General features: G+C 54.2%; 8 protein-coding genes across 8 annotated transcripts; 3 read left to right on the forward strand and 5 right to left on the reverse strand.

Annotated features, from left to right (window-relative positions):
• Positions 1-29: 29 nt before the first annotated feature.
• On the reverse strand, positions 30-1,031 carry BU25DRAFT_319801 (uncharacterized protein; the record flags this gene model as incomplete). The annotated part of the gene is made up of 1 exon (XM_033702239.1): positions 30-1,031. A coding segment is annotated over one exon (1,002 nt), but the record flags the coding sequence as incomplete, so codon positions are not given.
• A 1,403-nt stretch (positions 1,032-2,434) lies between these two features.
• On the reverse strand, positions 2,435-3,977 carry BU25DRAFT_332618 (uncharacterized protein; the record flags this gene model as incomplete). Its single annotated transcript, XM_033702447.1, has 2 exons — positions 2,435-3,610; positions 3,657-3,977. The coding sequence occupies 2 exons, from the start codon at positions 3,975-3,977 to the stop codon at positions 2,435-2,437; spliced, it is 1,497 nt and encodes a 498-aa protein (XP_033565857.1).
• Positions 3,978-4,479: 502 nt separating this feature from the next.
• Positions 4,480-7,393, forward strand: BU25DRAFT_407314 (sulfur metabolite repression control protein-like protein SconB). Its single transcript, XM_033705497.1, has 2 exons — positions 4,480-5,268; positions 5,317-7,393. Exons 1-2 carry the CDS (start codon positions 4,825-4,827, stop codon positions 7,039-7,041), a joined length of 2,169 nt encoding a protein of 722 aa, XP_033565858.1. The 5' UTR covers positions 4,480-4,824; the 3' UTR covers positions 7,042-7,393.
• Positions 7,154-7,632, forward strand: BU25DRAFT_193792 (uncharacterized protein). The gene has a single exon (XM_033701028.1). It carries the CDS (start codon positions 7,266-7,268, stop codon positions 7,509-7,511), a length of 246 nt encoding a protein of 81 aa, XP_033565859.1. The 5' UTR covers positions 7,154-7,265; the 3' UTR covers positions 7,512-7,632.
• Positions 7,633-8,855: 1,223 nt separating this feature from the next.
• Positions 8,856-10,077, reverse strand: BU25DRAFT_332731 (S-adenosyl-L-methionine-dependent methyltransferase; the record flags this gene model as incomplete). The annotated part of the gene is made up of 2 exons (XM_033702454.1): positions 8,856-9,101; positions 9,154-10,077. 2 exons carry the CDS (start codon positions 10,075-10,077, stop codon positions 8,856-8,858), a joined length of 1,170 nt encoding a protein of 389 aa, XP_033565860.1.
• Positions 10,078-10,829: 752 nt separating this feature from the next.
• On the forward strand, positions 10,830-12,574 carry BU25DRAFT_333009 (cytochrome P450; the record flags this gene model as incomplete). Its single annotated transcript, XM_033702467.1, has 4 exons — positions 10,830-11,061; positions 11,121-11,307; positions 11,413-11,683; positions 11,732-12,574. The coding sequence occupies 4 exons, from the start codon at positions 10,830-10,832 to the stop codon at positions 12,572-12,574; spliced, it is 1,533 nt and encodes a 510-aa protein (XP_033565861.1).
• A 593-nt stretch (positions 12,575-13,167) lies between these two features.
• On the reverse strand, positions 13,168-15,140 carry BU25DRAFT_428558 (general substrate transporter; the record flags this gene model as incomplete). The annotated part of the gene is made up of 5 exons (XM_033708513.1): positions 13,168-13,862; positions 13,911-14,657; positions 14,703-14,776; positions 14,826-14,878; positions 15,138-15,140. The coding sequence occupies 5 exons, from the start codon at positions 15,138-15,140 to the stop codon at positions 13,168-13,170; spliced, it is 1,572 nt and encodes a 523-aa protein (XP_033565862.1).
• Positions 15,141-15,511: 371 nt separating this feature from the next.
• On the reverse strand, positions 15,512-16,614 carry BU25DRAFT_488242 (uncharacterized protein). Its single transcript, XM_033711340.1, has 3 exons — positions 16,487-16,614; positions 16,095-16,389; positions 15,512-16,037 (listed from the first exon to the last, which is right to left on the reverse strand). The coding sequence occupies exons 2-3, from the start codon at positions 16,194-16,196 to the stop codon at positions 15,807-15,809; spliced, it is 333 nt and encodes a 110-aa protein (XP_033565863.1). The 5' UTR covers positions 16,197-16,389; positions 16,487-16,614; the 3' UTR covers positions 15,512-15,806.
• Positions 16,615-17,018: the final 404 nt, after the last annotated feature.

Genomic DNA, 17,018 nt, shown 5'->3' on the forward strand with positions numbered 1-17,018 from the left:
CCCAACTTCGAATCCTCTTCCACCTTCTCCTCCTCCTTCATTTCCGGCTCCTGATACCACTCCTCCTCCTTATTCTGCAGCATCGCCTTCTGCAGAACTTGACTCAACGCCTGCATGACACTTCCAGCACTACTCTCCTTCGTCTTACTCTTCATTAAAGTATGATGCCGCAAGAAATTGCCATTGCACTCCGTAATCGGATAATCGCGATGCACATCCTCCTTGAACCCCGGCCAGCCGACCGCATCATCGCAACTTATCCCAACGATGGTCTCGGACGAGACGTTGAACTCCGGGTCGTGGCGGATGTACTCGCTGAATGCGCGCTGCTCGTGGGACCATTCTTGTTTCCACTTTCCGCATCCTGAGTAGCGAGATTCGGTTGTGCAGTCCTTCCAAGCAGAGAGCATATCCATAGTAAGAGGCAGATTCTGAGCGACAACGAAGCCGGTGTTGAGGACGCGCAGATCGTAGCTGTCGGTGCTAATGGATTTGTTGTCGCGGAACTCTTCGGTATCCCAGGGAAGCGCCATGGAAGTGTTGCGTGTGATGCCCCAGCGGTTGAACATCCACTCGAGCGGGACTTCGAGGTGGGATACTGTGACGTCGGCGTCCATGGCGACGACGAAATCGTATTCGGGGACTAGTTCATGGAAGACGTGCGGCATGATCCAAGTGTTGTAGTGGTCGGGGATGGAGCGGGCGGAGTAGAGTCTGTAGTCGTAGCCGTGAATTTGGGCGTACAAGTAGTGGTTCATGACTGCGTTGGAGACGAGCTGGCCGCCACTCATGTCAAGCGATTCCCAATCAAGCGTGTCGGGGTTGAGGATCTCGTTTGAGCCAGTTGGGACACGGGTGTCGATGTCTACAATGAGGACCTTCTTCTTGAGGGGTTCGGTCCATGTTGTTTTGCTGCCGCCTGCGAAGTACTTCCCAGCTGAGTCGCGGTATTCAGGGTATGTAGGATCAACTCGTATGGAGTCGAAGAGAGCGACGATGGTGTCGCGTAGAGTAGGCTTGATGGTGGTAGTAATGTTCGATCTGCGCAGTGATTAGACACTGAGCTCTAATGCTGTTCGACATGCATACCTGTATGGCGACTTCACCACTTCATTATACACTGTTGGTTTTTCATGGAAGAGGAAGAACGAGAACGAGACGATAACAAGAAAGACAGCAAGTGCAAGATAGTGATAACGCTGCGTGGCTAACATTTTGAACTTAACGAGAGACTGTATGCGAAGCAAGGAAAGACAGATACGATAGAAGCAAGGCGTGCAAGGCGGGAGCGAGAGGATATCATAAGTTCCTGTTAGTCCAGAGTCTTTGAGGGCGGCAACATTAGTTATTCGGAGATGCGCGGGACTGCTCTTAGTGAACGGCGGATGTGCACGATCTATTCTACAACAGGTACTTGCAGAGGCGTCGTCACCTTGAATCAGGCTAGCCGGTGTCGGACTCGTATCCAAGCTAAAAACATACCGTGTCAGCGCGAATTTCCATAGTCATCCTCACAAGAATCTCGTATATCTCGGATGTACGTGGGGTTTATCGTGAGCCGTTACGCTAGACTTGACAAAACTTTCAGATGTGTCTTCCAGCTCAAAAGGTGTGATCGTGTAAGAGAGTAGGAAATGCTATGATGCTTGATACGGACAGCGCAAGGCGATTATGAATCATCGCAGATCGCGGGTCGGACTTTAGACTTGAATGTGGCTGGCTGATAAGAAGCTGAAAGCAGGTCGTTGGGAGATGTTCTTGTTCCAGGCTGAGGCTGAAGTGTCATTTTGGTGTAGCGGAGGCTTTAGGCACGTCTGATATGCGGTTACAAACCTGGAAGTGGACTTAGTTGTAGTCATTTTAGGCTTGGTCTCCAAACACCGCTCGTGATCGTGGCGCTTTGACCCACGCTTCGTGAGCAGTCTGATTGGCCTCAAAATCGTGCGATAACAAAACAACACCACCTCCTTTCCCCATTGCAGACAAATTCCAGTTGTGGACATTTTCTGTGGGTGTGGCGTTGCGCGCGGATCTGAAGATGTGCATGAAGAGATCTGGATCCAACGCACAAGCTGCAATCTGGCCCAACCTCCGCGCTTTCACTCGTAGCTGTCCCCGCCGAAGAGAACTGTCAATACTTTAAGGAGACCACAACCGTCGGCAAGACCGCACGACCGCAGTAAGGGGCGTTTAAGCGACAGAATGATGGTTCTCGGGTTCGCATTCCACAAACAATCGTCGTTCGGCAACCCTCGTTTTCTTGCGTGCAGCATCCGTAGCGTTATATTGATACCAACGAAGGGCGACCAATACAGCACTTGTAGCTTTTAAGGATCAACCAGTACCCGCTGTTTTTTATGCTCGGGGAGCAAGGACAGAAAATGATACTCACTCTTCGCAGAACAGGCCAAGTTAAGTTTGGAGTTGATGGAGCTCACATCCTCCTCTTGACTCGCGTCAATGCTCGTTCAACCACGTTCCTCCCGAGTTGCGGTATGCTTTGCACGATGTGGCCTTTGGCTCCTTCCTGCTCACCCACCTGCTCATCGCCCTGGACGTCTGTAGCGACAGCTTTGACCTCGTACTGCCTCGGCGCGTCTCTCAGTTCAGGCCATATGTCCAGAGGTAGAAAATCACCCTGAGCAAGCGCGAACTGCTCTCTTGCGCGTTCGTCCTCAGTGAACAATTTGTCCAATTCTTTTTGCGCTTCTTCGGCCTTTCGTTTCGCTTTCTCATGCCTCCTTCGGCGTGAAGATACTTCAACCAAAAGCTCTGCATACGCAAGATCAAAACGCTCGTAGAACTCCCGCTGGTTCTCCCACTCTTCGATGCCGTTTAAAAGTGTCGGTCGCGTATCGTCGAGCCACGACACATGGAATGAGCGTGAGGTCAAGATGTGTGACCTGACTTCAGCTGTGATTTGTGCTATCATTTGCAAAATGCTCGAGAGCGCTGACGCTTCGTTGCGGAGGTGATTGATATGGTTCTCGATCTGGTTCAAGAGGAAAGTTATCTCTGATCCACGCTCTCGTATCTCTGAAACGACCTCTTCGACCTCGTGTGCGTCCTTTTGTAGCACGGTCAACATTTCTTGGCGCTCGCCTTCACTCATAGGCTCCGGTGGAGCTGCGAACTCATCTCCAGATTGAGACGGTGCGTCGCCTGTGGCCTGCGTCGCAGCAGCTGACCCTCCCTCCGTATGTCGCAGCGCTGTGACGCATAGATCGTAGTGTTGCACTAGTCCCTGAAATGCTTGTGCGGCCTCCTTTGCGTGCCCTTCGAGATCGTGGTATAGGCTTGGTATTGGGCTTGGGTTCGAGGTGGTAGCAGGGGTCATCGGTACGTTCTCGATCGAGGAGTGGAGATTATCAAGGGAGGTATCGAACGCATCGTTACTGTCACCGAGCGTGGCTAGAGCTTCGTTGTATCGATCTATGCAGGCGCGCAAGGTGCCTTCGAGATTGGAGACGGTGGTGCTGTCGATGAAGTCGTAGAGGTGCTTCTGCGGTGTACCAGGTGGCTGAAGGGCAGCCTCGATGGGGGTCTCGCGCAGTACAGCGAGCATCGAGTTGAGACCTGAGAAGGAGGTATCGACATCGTGCAGTAATTGCTTCAGCCTGTCAGCAAGTTAATCTCAACGAGGTCAATGATATTACCTTGAATTCAGCCTGGACCTCAGCCTCTACTACGTCTACACCACGACGGACGGCCTCCAATGTGTCTACCTGCTGATCTACGATGTTCCGTATCGAGGCATTCTTTGCTGCTAGTATTGCGTTCTCCTCAAGCAGCTCTCGTGCTGTAGTCACAATCTCGTTGGCGCGCCATAGCACGGTCTGAGAGTTTAGGGAACGCTTCGCAGCAACGAAGTGGTTTACAAGGTCCTCGAGTGTTTGCGGACGATCGCGATCCTGTTCAAAAGAGTGTCTCGAGCCGGCGCTGCTGGCTGAAGCTGCAGGCGACCGGGGCGACGCCATGATGCAGGCAGTAACAGGCAGACGCTGTGAAGCAAAGGACAAATGTCAGCGTGAAGCTACAGGTCGGAGTTCACCATCGTCACAAGATGTGGTAGCTCCGGAGAACCACGGTTGAGATGTCCAAACCAGGCCTGTGGTCCTGAAACTGAGCTTCCCGCGGATGTTGGTGGCAGCTCCGCTCTTACCCCAACATTCACAGTGGCGCTTGCCGCTAGCTGCATGAACCCTGCCTCACGTTATCGCTCCTTCCCTCGAAGAAGAACTCCGGATAAGCAGGAAAACAAAGCATGAGGAAGCACAGGGGGAGTCACTCGAAGCAAATGACAAACACAAAGTTCGAGTTCAGTCTCTGTGCAAAACTTTCTTCAACTCGGCGATCTTCGCAATTTCTTGAGTAATAGTTACTGGTCTCGGCACGAGTTGCGTGATCACTCGGTGCTCGCCATATGGCGCAATTCGGTTCGTCGCCCCCAGCGCGATGGCCCTACAAGTCGTCCACCCCCACACAATCAACGCTCGTGGGTTGATATCAAAAGCAAGCCGTCCGCCGCGATTGCAACTTTTTTTGTGCAGATTCAATCGCAGGTTACCACGTAATTCCACGCAACTTTGTTGAGTTGCTCGTACTGCGCTCAGTTCCCTCGATCATCTCTTGCTTGGCAGTCAGACCCTGGCCATCGTCACAGCACGCGATACCGCCCTCAGATCTCGACAGCAGCACAAGCTCACCGCGTCCCATGATTGAGTGCTACCCGGGCTCTCGCGCTCAGACGAATTCCTGCGAACGCACAGGACACATCTTATCGTGCTGAGCATTTCGAGCATCTCTGGGGTGCTCCACACTAAGATGGCGTCAAATACCACCCAGACTGTCACCACTGTCGCAACAGACCGCAATCGTGCGCAACCTGTCACAAATCCTCCGAAACGACGCCACACGTCCTGGCGTACCCAGTTCCCCGACGAGGAAGCAATGGGTACTCCTACCGACCCGCACACCGCTCTGATGCAGGGCCACGACCATGAGCACGCTTCTGAGCGTTCACGACACCTCCTGGGCGAGAAAGCAGAAGAGACCGAAGAGGCCCAAGCGAGCAAGTCTAAGAAGATTGAGAAGATGATCACGCCCTACCTCGCCCAACATATCCCCCAGCAGTACAACCCGCTTGGCGGCGCTGGCGGCGCAGGCGCCCCTCCTGGCAACATCAACACCAAGTTCTGCTACCGCCACCGTCCTGACCTCCTGTGTCGACGACAGGCCGACGAGCCCTCCATGGAGCAGTTGCAGCAGGTACGTTCGTTTCTCACCAATTGGTAGACAGCCACTGACGTGTCATAGGAGCTTGGCAAAGAGTCACAGGCTGACCAGCAGAGCATCGCCAATGTCTGGTCACTGTTCTCCGCGGCCCCTTCTCGACACCGCAACCTTATGCTTCAGGGCATCTTGGCTCAGTGCTGCTTCCCTCAATTGTCCTTCGTCTCCTCATCTGTCCGCAATCTCATCAAGATCGACTTCATTGGCGCATTGCCCCACGAACTTGGCTTCAAGATCCTCTCCTACCTCGACACTACCTCACTCTGCAAAGCAGCTCAAGTGAGCCGCAAATGGAGACAGCTCGCCGACGACGACGTGGTCTGGCACAAGATGTGCGAGCAGCACATTGACAGAAAGTGCACCAAGTGCGGCTGGGGACTGCCATTGCTCGACCGCGCACGTCTACGACACGAGAAGAGGAGGATCCAGCTGCGAGCTTCAGGACGAGGGATCAACAAGTGGTCACCAAATATTACCCCCGTGCCTGAGGACTCAGAACCCCCTACAACCCTAGTGCACCGCACATCAGCCTCTTCCGACACCACCACAGGCACCAAGCGCTCCGCTCCCGAGGACCCATCCTCACCAAAGGCCTCGTCGAAGCGATCATGTACCGACGTCACACATGGCGAAGCTCGTGACCAATTGGCATCATACTTCGCTCAGCCCAAGAAGCGTCCGTGGAAGGATGTCTACAAGGACCGCTTCAAGGTCGGCACCAATTGGAAGTACGGACGCTGTTCTGTCAACATCCTTAAGGGCCACACCAACGGCATCATGTCTCTCCAATTCGATGACCGCACCCTCATTACAGGGTCCTACGATGCCACCATCAAGGTATGGGATATCAAAACCGGAAAGGAAATTCGAACCCTTACCGGACATACTGCCGGTATCCGCTGCTTACAGTTCGATGACTCAAAGCTCATTACTGGTAGCCTGGATCGCACCATCAAGGTATGGAACTGGAGGACTGGCGAACTGATTAGAACACTGGGAGGTCACACCGACGGCGTCATTGGCCTCCACATGGCAGAAAAGTTGCTTGCGTCAGGATCGTCAGACCACACCATCATGGTGCACGACTTCAACAACTACCAACGTGTCACACTACGAGGACACACAGACTGGGTCAACTCAGTTAAGATTGACCTTGCCTCACGCACACTGTTCTCAGCATCCGATGACATGACCGTCAAGCTGTGGGATCTCGACACTCATCAGTGCATCAAGACGTATGAGGGTCACGTCGGTCAGGTACAACAAGTCTTGCCCTTGCCACATGACTTTGAGATTGACGAGGACGACTTTAACGCCACCGCCAATACCGACGTCTCTGACACTGCCTCCCAACCCCCCTCCGACAATGAGGCAGCCCTGCCATCGTTCTCTGCTATACAAGAGGAGTCGGTCTTCCCCGACGACCCATCACGACTCAGCCCACCCTCCTACATGCTCACCGGCTCTCTCGACGGCACTATTCGTCTTTGGCACGTACCCTCGGGTCGATGCGTCCACCGCTTCTTCGGCCACGTGGAGGGTATCTGGTCGCTTGCCGCCGACTCTTTACGTGTTGTAAGCGGAGCAGAAGACAAAACAATCAAGATCTGGGACCCACGTACTGGCAAGCACGAGAGGACCTTGGTCGGTCACACCGGTCCCGTGACTTGCATCGGCCTCAGCGACGAGCGAGTCGTCAGCGGTGGTGAGGACGGCACTGTGCGAATCCACTGTTTTACAAGCGTCTGAGCGATCTTCATTGTCGATCTCTTTAATGGCTCATGCCACAGAAAACTTTAGCATGGCGTCTCTCATCCATGGGTTGACATTTACTGTATTTTGAAGAGGGCGGCGTCCCAAAAGCAACAAAATGTTGGCTCTTCATTTGGCGTTCATCTTGTATATATGTAATCCGTTCTGGCTTCATCTGCTTCTAGCTAGATACCCTCTTGCAATCGATCTGAACACTTTCAATGGCCTTCTTCTTCTCCTTCCTGTTCTGTTTGTCTTTTGCATCTCTATCTTATCAGCATCCATGCAAGACCCCTATCACCACGCATAAGGCGTGCTTGCAGTGTCGCGTGGTGCGAGAAGTACGGACCGGGTCGGCATGGCGTGATTCGCCGCCACAACGTATAAGGATTCTGAGCGCGCACGTCAGTCTTGTAGTTTTGAGATGTTTCAGCGGCCCGCTTGATTTCCAGGACTCGAGTCTCTAAGGAGAAATGAAGAGTGAGCTGGAGTGTGTCGATCCGGAGTGTTGCTCTGGCTCGCCGAGGGATATATGCAAAATGCCTCAAGCTAGCCTCAATTTCGAGGGGCGCAGGGCTGTGCTACACCGCGACATTGCTTCACCTTTCCACATATGTGAAGGTAGTGAGGTGAAATTCGCTCAAGAGGGGTGCATGTGGCGCGTGATGGTGTTTTGCCGGTGTAGGTGTTGCGGTATAAGGCAACCACCATGTTCCCAGCATCAGTGCACAACAACACTGCACAACTACACAATCCCAACTCCAGACAAGCCTCTCGACTGTGTGCGAAGAATCTCAACGCGTACCTTGTGACTGCATTCGAGCTATCGCAACCCTGTCACTTCCCCACAACTCCACCGTTGCGTCGATCGCGTCACTATGTCGCCATCCACTTTGGTCCCGACTTCAGCGCACAACTCATACACCGCATACACCTCGACGCCCCGCTCATCGTCTATCTCATCTGTCTCGTTGACCGCCTCGTCTACGACGAACTACGATGCTTCACAACAGTCTGGGCGACGACCATCGATCACTGTTCAGAATCAGCGACTCCCTTGCACAGACCGAGAAGCTCAACTGTACTTCCTCATGGGGTTCAGCCCGACAGACTCGAGAACCGGGAGACGGGCTAGTTCTATCGGCAGCCTGGGCTGAGCTAGCTCTGTCCCTGGATTCACACACGGATCATAAAACGACAGCGAGATAGACTACCAATCAGAGCACCATCATGTGGCGTCTAGTCGTTGATGTCGAACGAGATTGGCAAGCCACCGATTCCATGCCGACTATACATGGACTAGTACCCTGCTGCGTCAAGCGGCCAGCGACCAGCATGCGCTGTCTGGCGGTATTGGGCCAGTCGTCACCGTCGGCGGCTGATACCAGAGACCCGAAAACCGAGTGTCGGATTGCGTGTTCGATGGAGTGTTGCAAGGGAGAGCATGGACGGGGTTGGTTCGTGTGAGGATGGTTGTGGTTACTTGCATCGAAGGGAAAGTCCAAAGACGGAAAAGGCCAAGGCGATGTAGAACAAAGTAGGAGCATCAAGACATACGGAGCATTGGGGCTGTTTAGGAGCGTTGAGGCTGTTTAGGAGCGTTGGGGCTGTTTAGGAGCGTTGAGGCTGTTTAGGAGCGTTGAGGCTGTTAAGGAGCGTTGAGGCTGTTTAGGACGACTGAATGCATCATTGTACTTTTCCCCAACCATGCCATGCGGTCGCTAAAGTGCCGAACAAAATGACGCCTCATCGAGACGATGCTCACTTCCCGAACTTAATCCGATGCAGTACCTCCCCTATGGCTCAGTCTCCTAGTACTGCGCGCTTGGAGCTTTCCTGCCGTGGACAAAGTAGAACCTGATATACATGTGCACGTCTTTCCGCCTCACATCGTTCGTGACCTGCGCAATCAAGACACGACATTCTTCTTCTGACCAGCCAAGGATCTTGCCAATGAAACCAAAGGTATAGGGCTCGATGCCCATGGCCATGTGCTCGCGCTGATAGCGGCCAATCTCTTTCATCCGTGGATCCTTAGGCCACGGACCGATGGGGACCTTCAATCCGTCAGTACCAAACACACCATCAACACGGGCAAGAGCGTCTCACCTTCACGATCTTCTCAGCGACATCCACAAAGCCCGCGTCAAGCATCCGCTGCTTTAGCGTCTGGCCCACCCGGATATCCTTTGCAAACACCTTGGCCGCGTCGTGGCACAGATCCTGCCACCTCTGCATGGCCGTAGCATTCTCGATCGTCCCATCGTCGCTCTCGCACAGCGCAACAGGCTCCTGGAACTCCAGCCACCCGCCGGGCTGCAGATGCGCATAGCACTGCTGCGTCAGCTTGTCCCAGTCGCCAATCGCCCCGGACAGTGTGCGCACGTGTATGAAGTCGAAGTGCTCGTCTGGACTGTACACCCATTCTGACTCGGCATCGTCGATGTAGAACTTTGCATTTGGGGGGACCCACGTTGGTTGAATGGGCGAGAGGTCTGTGCCGAGGACTTCGCACCCGGGGTTCTCATCTGCAAAGTCAATCGCCCATATGCCTGTCCCGGTGCCTATATCCAGCACCCTTTTCGGCGGCGGCGAGATGGGCACATCGTAGAGTTTGCCGCCAAGGATGAGGGTGAAGATGTGGTGCAGCAGGTCGAGACGGTCTTGCTCCTGCTCGTCGTTGGGCAGCACGTAGGCGCCGGAGCGGTAGCCGTGGTAGCGGCGGCCGTTGGAGTACTCGTAGTTGAGGATGGAGGAGGCGAGCGAGGTGCTGGCGGACGAGTTGGCGTCGAAGGCGCTGTCGGTGTCGCTGCCGGAGTCGGGCTCGAGGTGGGTGACGGGCTGGAGGTCGCCGTGGTCCTGTGGGGGGTCTACATGGTGCTGTGACGTATGTACCGTGTCTGTAGGTGGCAGTGTAGGGCCCGCGGACGACGGCGCACTTGCATGGGGAGTATGGGCAGCTGTGGGCGCTGTGGGCGCGGTCGCTGGAGGGAGCGGGGACGGGCCGCTCTCGACGGCGGGGGCAGCCGACATGGCGGGCGGTGGGCGGGCGGTGGGCGGTCGGTAGGCGACGCAGGCTGGTTGGGATAGCGCGAGGTGCTGGTCTACGGGCGTCGCATGGATCTGCTGGAGGAGTGCGGAACTGCGATCACTCGAGAAGACATGGCCCCCGCGACGTCGCGGCGCCGCTCCTTATATTGGGGCGCTGTCTCTCCCGACGGCTGTTCGGCGTCCATTCCCAGGCTCACGGGTCTTGACAGGAGCAGGTCGCATGAGCGCTGCCAATTTCTGCGGCCGTTGCAGTCAACCCCTAGCGCCCGCCGACTACAGACGATTCACCCACACGTCTCCACCGCGGCCACATGGCTCCGCATCCATTCGCTGCTTTGGGCCATCCGGCCGGCCACACTGACACGCGCTGGCACCCCCTTCAGGCCTGGCGGCCGAAGACGGCTCCCTCTTCTGCACCACATAGTCACAGCGGCCAACAGCATGTCATGCTATAGCCAACGTCATGCTATAGTCCGGGGTCGCTGCCGACCCGCTTGAATACCACCGTTAGAACACCGCACCGAATGCACATGCTAGTCAATGCGCACCGCATTCACGCCCCACACATGCCGTCTGTCCGTGCTTCCCTTGCTTGGGTGCCCCCCCCCGTTGCTTTCTTTCACTCATCTAAAGAACCGCCGGCCCGCACTACTCTTACGCGAACACATGTTTCATCTCTGTGACCACACCATCCCCGCCACCACCTGGAACTGGCAGCACCGACAGAACGGACCATGGCCGCGGCACTCGCCCACACAATTGCGACCGCCGGTGCCCTGCCTGTGCTTGCTGCATCACTCCTCGCCTATGGCATTGCGCTCGCCGTCTACAGGCTCTTTTTACACCCGCTGGCCAAATTCCCGGGTCCGCGCATCGCTGCCGTGACTTCGTGGTACGAGGGCTACTACGAGATTGTCAAGAACGGGCAGTACTCGAGGACGATATCGAAGCTACATGACCAATATGGTAAACACTCATCTTCCTCTTGGCATGCTTGTTTGTTGTTTGTTGACGTCTCGCGTCAGGCCCAATCATCCGCGTAACCCCTCACGAACTGCACATCCGCGACTCGCACTTCTTCGAGGAATTTTATGCAAAGAACCTCCACCTCGACAAGGAAGGATGGGACGTCCGCTTCGGCACAGAGGGCGGCGTACTGACCACTGTCGACGCCGCGTTCCACAAGCGTCGCCGCGCCGCACTGAGTCCCATGTAAGTCAGCAGTCGGCCTCATCACCAATTCTCCAATCCGCAGACGCCAGGAACGAACTGCTGTTCCTCCAGCCGTGTCCATGTTCAAGGCTGACGCGCCACCAGGTTCTCACGACGTTCTATTTTGGACTTCGTTCACATCATCTACCGCCACATCGATACCTTCTCGATCCGCATGCAGGAGTTTGAGGCGAGGAAGGAACCGTTGAACTTGACTCATGCGTTTCCTGCACTGACGGGCGATATCATCATGGATTACTTCTTCGGGTTCAACTACGCCCAGCTCAAGCACCCGGAGTTTGAGTCTTTTCACGATGCGTTCCAGAAGATTGGCGGGGCTGGTCATATTGCTACGCAGTTCCCGCTGATGATTCCGGTACGTCTGGAGAACGCAGCAGTATGCTGTCTTGACTAACATGTATAGATGATGAACTCCGTTCCAGATGCCATCACAGAATGGCTACAGCCAGCCGCAAAGAACATCCTCAAGTTCAAGCGCGACCAGTGGTCCAACATCGGCCGCACCATGTCGGGCGAACCTCTAAAGACCAACGACGCAAAGAAGACCATCTTCCAGGAAATCTTACAGTCGAAACTACCAGACGAAGACAAGACCCAAAAACGCCTCTCAGAAGAAGCCCAAATCGTCGTAGGTGGCGGCGTAGAAACCACCGCCTTCGCGCTCTGCATCGCCTCCTTCCACATCATCAACACGCCCCGCATCTACGAACGCTTGCACGCCGACCTCGTCGCCGCATTCCCCAACCGCTCAGCCCTGGAACTGTATCCGTTAGAGCAGATGCCGTACCTCAAGGCCTGCATCATGGAAGCCGCCCGTCTATCCTACGGCCTCAGCGCCCGAAATCCACGAACCCGTCGAACAATGCCTCTACAGTATAAGAATTGGACCATACCACCAAACACCAACGTCAGCATGACTATCCCCGAAGTGTCGCACGATGAATCCATCTTCCCGAATAGCCATGAGTATATCCCCGAGCGCTGGCTCGACAACCCGACTGCACCCGACGGTCTCCCGTTGGAGCGGTATCTGGTATGCTTTGGCCGCGGCACACGATCTTGCTTAGGCATAAATCTGGCCTGGACAGAGTTGTACTTGATTCTGGGTATGATGTTCAGGAGGTATAAGTTTGAACTGCATGAGCCGAATGTCGAGGACGTGCAGCTTGGGCATGACTTTTTCATTCCGGTCACAAAGTTGGACTGCAAGGGTGTAAGGGTATTTGTTGAGAGCGTCGACCACTGATGGAGGAAGGGAGGACCGTTCGTGTGTCCAACTGCGCCTGTGTTCCTTCAATTTGGTCACCTTTGCCGCGGTTCGATACCCTAGGGATCTCTGCTCTTGCGCACCTAGCATTACTTCATGACAAGTGACTTGACTTTTGAAGCTGCTGTATGTGTAAGGACGACCTTCAACGAGGCCAGCTTCAAGGTGCTTGGGAGTTGTCTAATTTGGTGTCTCACTCGATCATGCATGGGTGGGTGCTATGCACTCAGATACGGACGACCAGAGTGAAAGACTGATTAGAAATTAGAGCTGTTGTCCCACGTTACTATGCTTCGCTAACTATGCTTGCAGATGTAGCCTCCCGATACATGCGTCTAGGGTTGAGGGCTACAGTTGAGAAATGATGAGCATTACAGCTCACGAGCAAGCGCCAGAAAAGCAAGTGGACGTCGTGACAGGCAAAGACACCACCCAGGCAGACTAAACGGCGAAGAACGCCAAAACTGCTAGTTACCACCAATACCCATCCGTCACTACGACAGAGATGTTATGTACAGGGGGACGTGTGTTGGTACATTCATGATACATTGTGAAGGAAAGCGGCCGAGAATCTAAACCTTGCTCTCGGGCTGAGAGATGTTTTCCTCATAACGAGCACGGACGCCAGCCTTGTCAGTGGACTCAAGGGAAGACGTCTCACCGTGGCCAGCGAAAGTCGAATGTGGCAGCCACTTGCTAGAACGACGGGGCGAGGTCTCCTTGAGCATGTTGTCGACCTGCTCGAGTGACAAACCCTTTGTCTCAGGAACAAGGAAGTAGGCGAAGACCACACACGCAGTGCAGGTAGCACCCCAGACAAAGAAGACCTTGGTCTTGAGGTTGCCGTACTGCTCGTCGATCATGTAGGGTGTGGTGAAGCCAATGACGAAGTTCCACAGCCAATTGCTTGCGGTCGACAGAGCGACTCCCTTGGCGCGGATAGGCAGAGGAAAAATCTCGCCAATGACGACCCAAGCGGCGGGACCCCAGGTGGAGGCGAAGAAGAAGATGTAGAAGCAAGTGAAGACGATGAGGCACATAGAGGCGGCCTTGCTACCCTCGTCAACGGTGCCCACGATCGCGATGACGAACTCGCAAATGAGCATGCCCACAGCACCGTAGATGAGGAGCATACGACGACCGAATTTCTCAACAGTCCAGAAGGAAAGCGGTGTGGAGCCGACATTGACAGCAGTGGTGATCATGGAGATGACGAAAGCGTTCTTGAGGCCGACAGTCTTAAAGAAGGTTGTGCCGTAGTAGAAGACTGTCCAGGTTAGTTTTCTCGTTCGAAGAGCGCGAGGTCTCCGCTTACCAAAGTTCACACCGGTCCACTGCTGCATCATCTGAAGTGCCATGCCGAGCATGACGCGACGGAGGTTGCTGTTGGGCGAGCTCCACCCACCGACGAAGCAGCTGAGCCAGCCAGACTGCATGTTCTTTGACTCAAGCTGGAAATTGGCCTCAAGCTCGGCCAGCTCATCCTTTATGAATCCAGAGTCGGCAGGCTGACTGCGCAGAATACTCAAGGACTTGGCGGCATCTTCAAGACGGCCGCGCTTGACGAACCAGCGTGGGGACTCGGGTAAGAAGAAGAGACCAATACCAAGGATAAGAGCCCAAGCAAACTGGATGGCAATTGGAATGCGATAGGAGTCGGAGCCCATGCGGTTCATGGTAGAGTTGTCAACTACGGCGGCGATAAGGAGACCGATGGTGATACAGAACTGGTATCCGGACACAATGGCTCCACGAACGGACTTGGGCGCCACCTCGCTCATGTAGAGGATGATGACTGCGCTAACGAATCCGACACCAATGCCTGCGATCAGGCGTCCAGCGACGAGGAGAGAAACAGTAGAGGATGCGACTTGGAGGACAATACCGACAGAGAAGACACCACAACCAGAAATGATGGTGGCGCGGCGACCAATCCAGTCGGCGAGGGAGCCAGCGAAGAGCGCACCAAAGAAGGTACCGGCGGACAAGATGGAAACAATGAGTGACTTCTCCCAGGTCTGATAGAGGCGGCCGTTGTAGGCGTCTGCGGCGGTGGATGGGTCTGTGATGTTAGCTTTGCATGGACAGATGCGCAGTCTCTACTCACTACCGAACTGTTGCTTGAAGGCGTTCATAGCCAGCACGCCGCTAATGTAACCAGAGTCATAGCCAAAGAGGATACTGCCAGAGTCAGTGCTTGTTTTGCAATCAGTTGCATCCAAAAGTTTACCCTCCAAAGGCGGCGAAGACGCAGAGCAGATAGCCACGCAGAGTAACGGGCGCCTCGACACGGTCGAGTGCACTGCCGCGATTGGCGGGAGGAGCCCAGCGGGGCATGTTAAAAGCTCGTTATATTTAAGCTATGAGCTGTAAGTAAGGGTGTATATACGGCTGCGGATTGCGGAGAGTGGAGTTGTTATGTGGTGGAACGAAGAAGGAATGAGAAAGTGTAGGGAGGGAGAGAAACTATATCGTACCTGCATCAAGCGTGCACGGTGCTGGAGCCGCGAGCGGTGCTCTGGAGAATTGTCCTCGTGCGCACCATGAGTTACTGCACTGTGAGGTGAAAGTAAGAACAAAGTGAAGCTTCCGAATTGGGAAGGAGTGTATGAGACATCCCAATGCGGATGGAACGACTGCAGCATTTCTCGGCCCCGGCGCCTCTACAAAGATATGTGAAGGTCACACACCGTGTGTTCGACGCGCGTGGCGATCCGTTTGCGTGGTAACTGGAGTAACTGGAGCCTGTGTAAGTATGAGGCATTGTGGTCTAGGCGCGACGAAGAGCTCGACCATCTGCTACACATCTTGGAGTAAGAGGCCATGGTCTTCGATTGCGAAAACTACCGGTCATACTCCTGCACAGCCACAAGCTGGAATACTACGTATTTTGGAAAGGTGATGTGACACCTTAGCCACCCAGCTGGCCGCTTTGAGACGAACTTCGCGTGGCGGCTGTTCGCAAATTCGGCAGGAAGGACATTCGAGAGCAGAGCGCTAGCTTGGGGAGTGTAAAACTGGTCGAAAGATGGTGTATTGACTTGCTCCACGACAAAAGGAAGAAGGAGATTTCAGAATGAATGAACGAGAGCAGAAGTTCTACAACAATAAACGAGATATTGGTGCAAACAAGCCAATGGACCGAAAAGAACATATAACGATAATACGAACAAAGTCGAGCGCTTTACTGCATCAGGAACCTGAAGTTGAATCAGGCTCTGCGCTGATTATCCCGCATAGCTTCTTCATACGTTGGCCGCGCGACTTCGTCGTAGCTTGGTGGCGCGTCTTCTTCTTGGGCTCTCTCCGAGCTGAAGCTGCGGCGCTGTTGCGCTCTTTGTGCTTCCTCGCTCTTCCTCTCTGGCCTGAACTCTCTGCGCGTGAAGTGGCTGCGCACTGCGCCAGATAAAGACGATTCGGCAGGCGCATGTGCTTCGGCTGCCTGTCGCTGTAGTCAGTACTGCAGGTGTGAAATGAGCTGAATTTAATTAGAAATTACCAGAGTAGCTTTCTTTGCCTTCCTCTCATCTCTCTTTTCCTTGAGCTTCCTTCCTCCCTCTTGCAAGCCAAGGGCGACGCCCATCACAAGGATGCCAGCCATTGTGCGAGGCTAATACTCGGTCCAATTAGGGCGCGAACCAGCTGGTTGGAGAACAAGGTTTGTCTCTGGAACTGGCAAGCTGTTCACGGCAAGTGCTCTGAGCTCACGACGTTGTCGTCGAGCGGCGCACTTGGAGAGTTGCCGAGTCTGAGCTGGAAGCCCGGCTTGAAGTAGGCGTTGCTATTGTCTACGTCTGCAACACATGATGAGTAAGAGTTGGATATATCGGTAGTAGACTCGACGAAATGGAGACATGGGGATGCTGGAAATGTTGCATGCGGATTGCTTACATCCTTATAGTTCGTTGAGCGTGCACTTGAAAACTAGAGAACGGACGTAGATGTCTACAATAGTACGGCTATGATGCAATCTTGTGTAGCCCGGTTCAATAGGGTCAAGATGGTTGTGTGGGAGTTGAATGTTGCGCCGTTGCTGTGAGGTTCTTACGGCCGGAAGTCATTGACGTACGCCGGGGTGGCGACATCACACTCTGAGTACATGTGGCTAGCCTTGCGCTCACCAGCGCCTCTTCATGTACGTTCAAGAGAATTTGCACTACGAGATAGTTCAAAGAATCATCAAACGCGATGCCGACCTGGTCTCGGTGCAGCCATAGTCGGTGTTCCTATCGGACAGCTGGTCTTCGTCTTGCAAATGACGGCGCTCGTTGCGCGCGAAAGTACCATGTAAAAAGCGGTTTTCTATTGCAATGCGGAACCGCCTACAGGTTTTACATACCACGTATGGTTAGAGCAAAGATAGCCATTCAAAAGGGGACTGTGTGGTTTAGAAACCTAGGAATTCGTTGCTTCTATGCGCATG

Source organism: Macroventuria anomochaeta (genome assembly GCF_010093625.1).
Source record: "Macroventuria anomochaeta strain CBS 525.71 unplaced genomic scaffold BU25scaffold_4, whole genome shotgun sequence".
NCBI classification, from domain to species: domain Eukaryota; kingdom Fungi; phylum Ascomycota; class Dothideomycetes; order Pleosporales; family Didymellaceae; genus Macroventuria; species Macroventuria anomochaeta.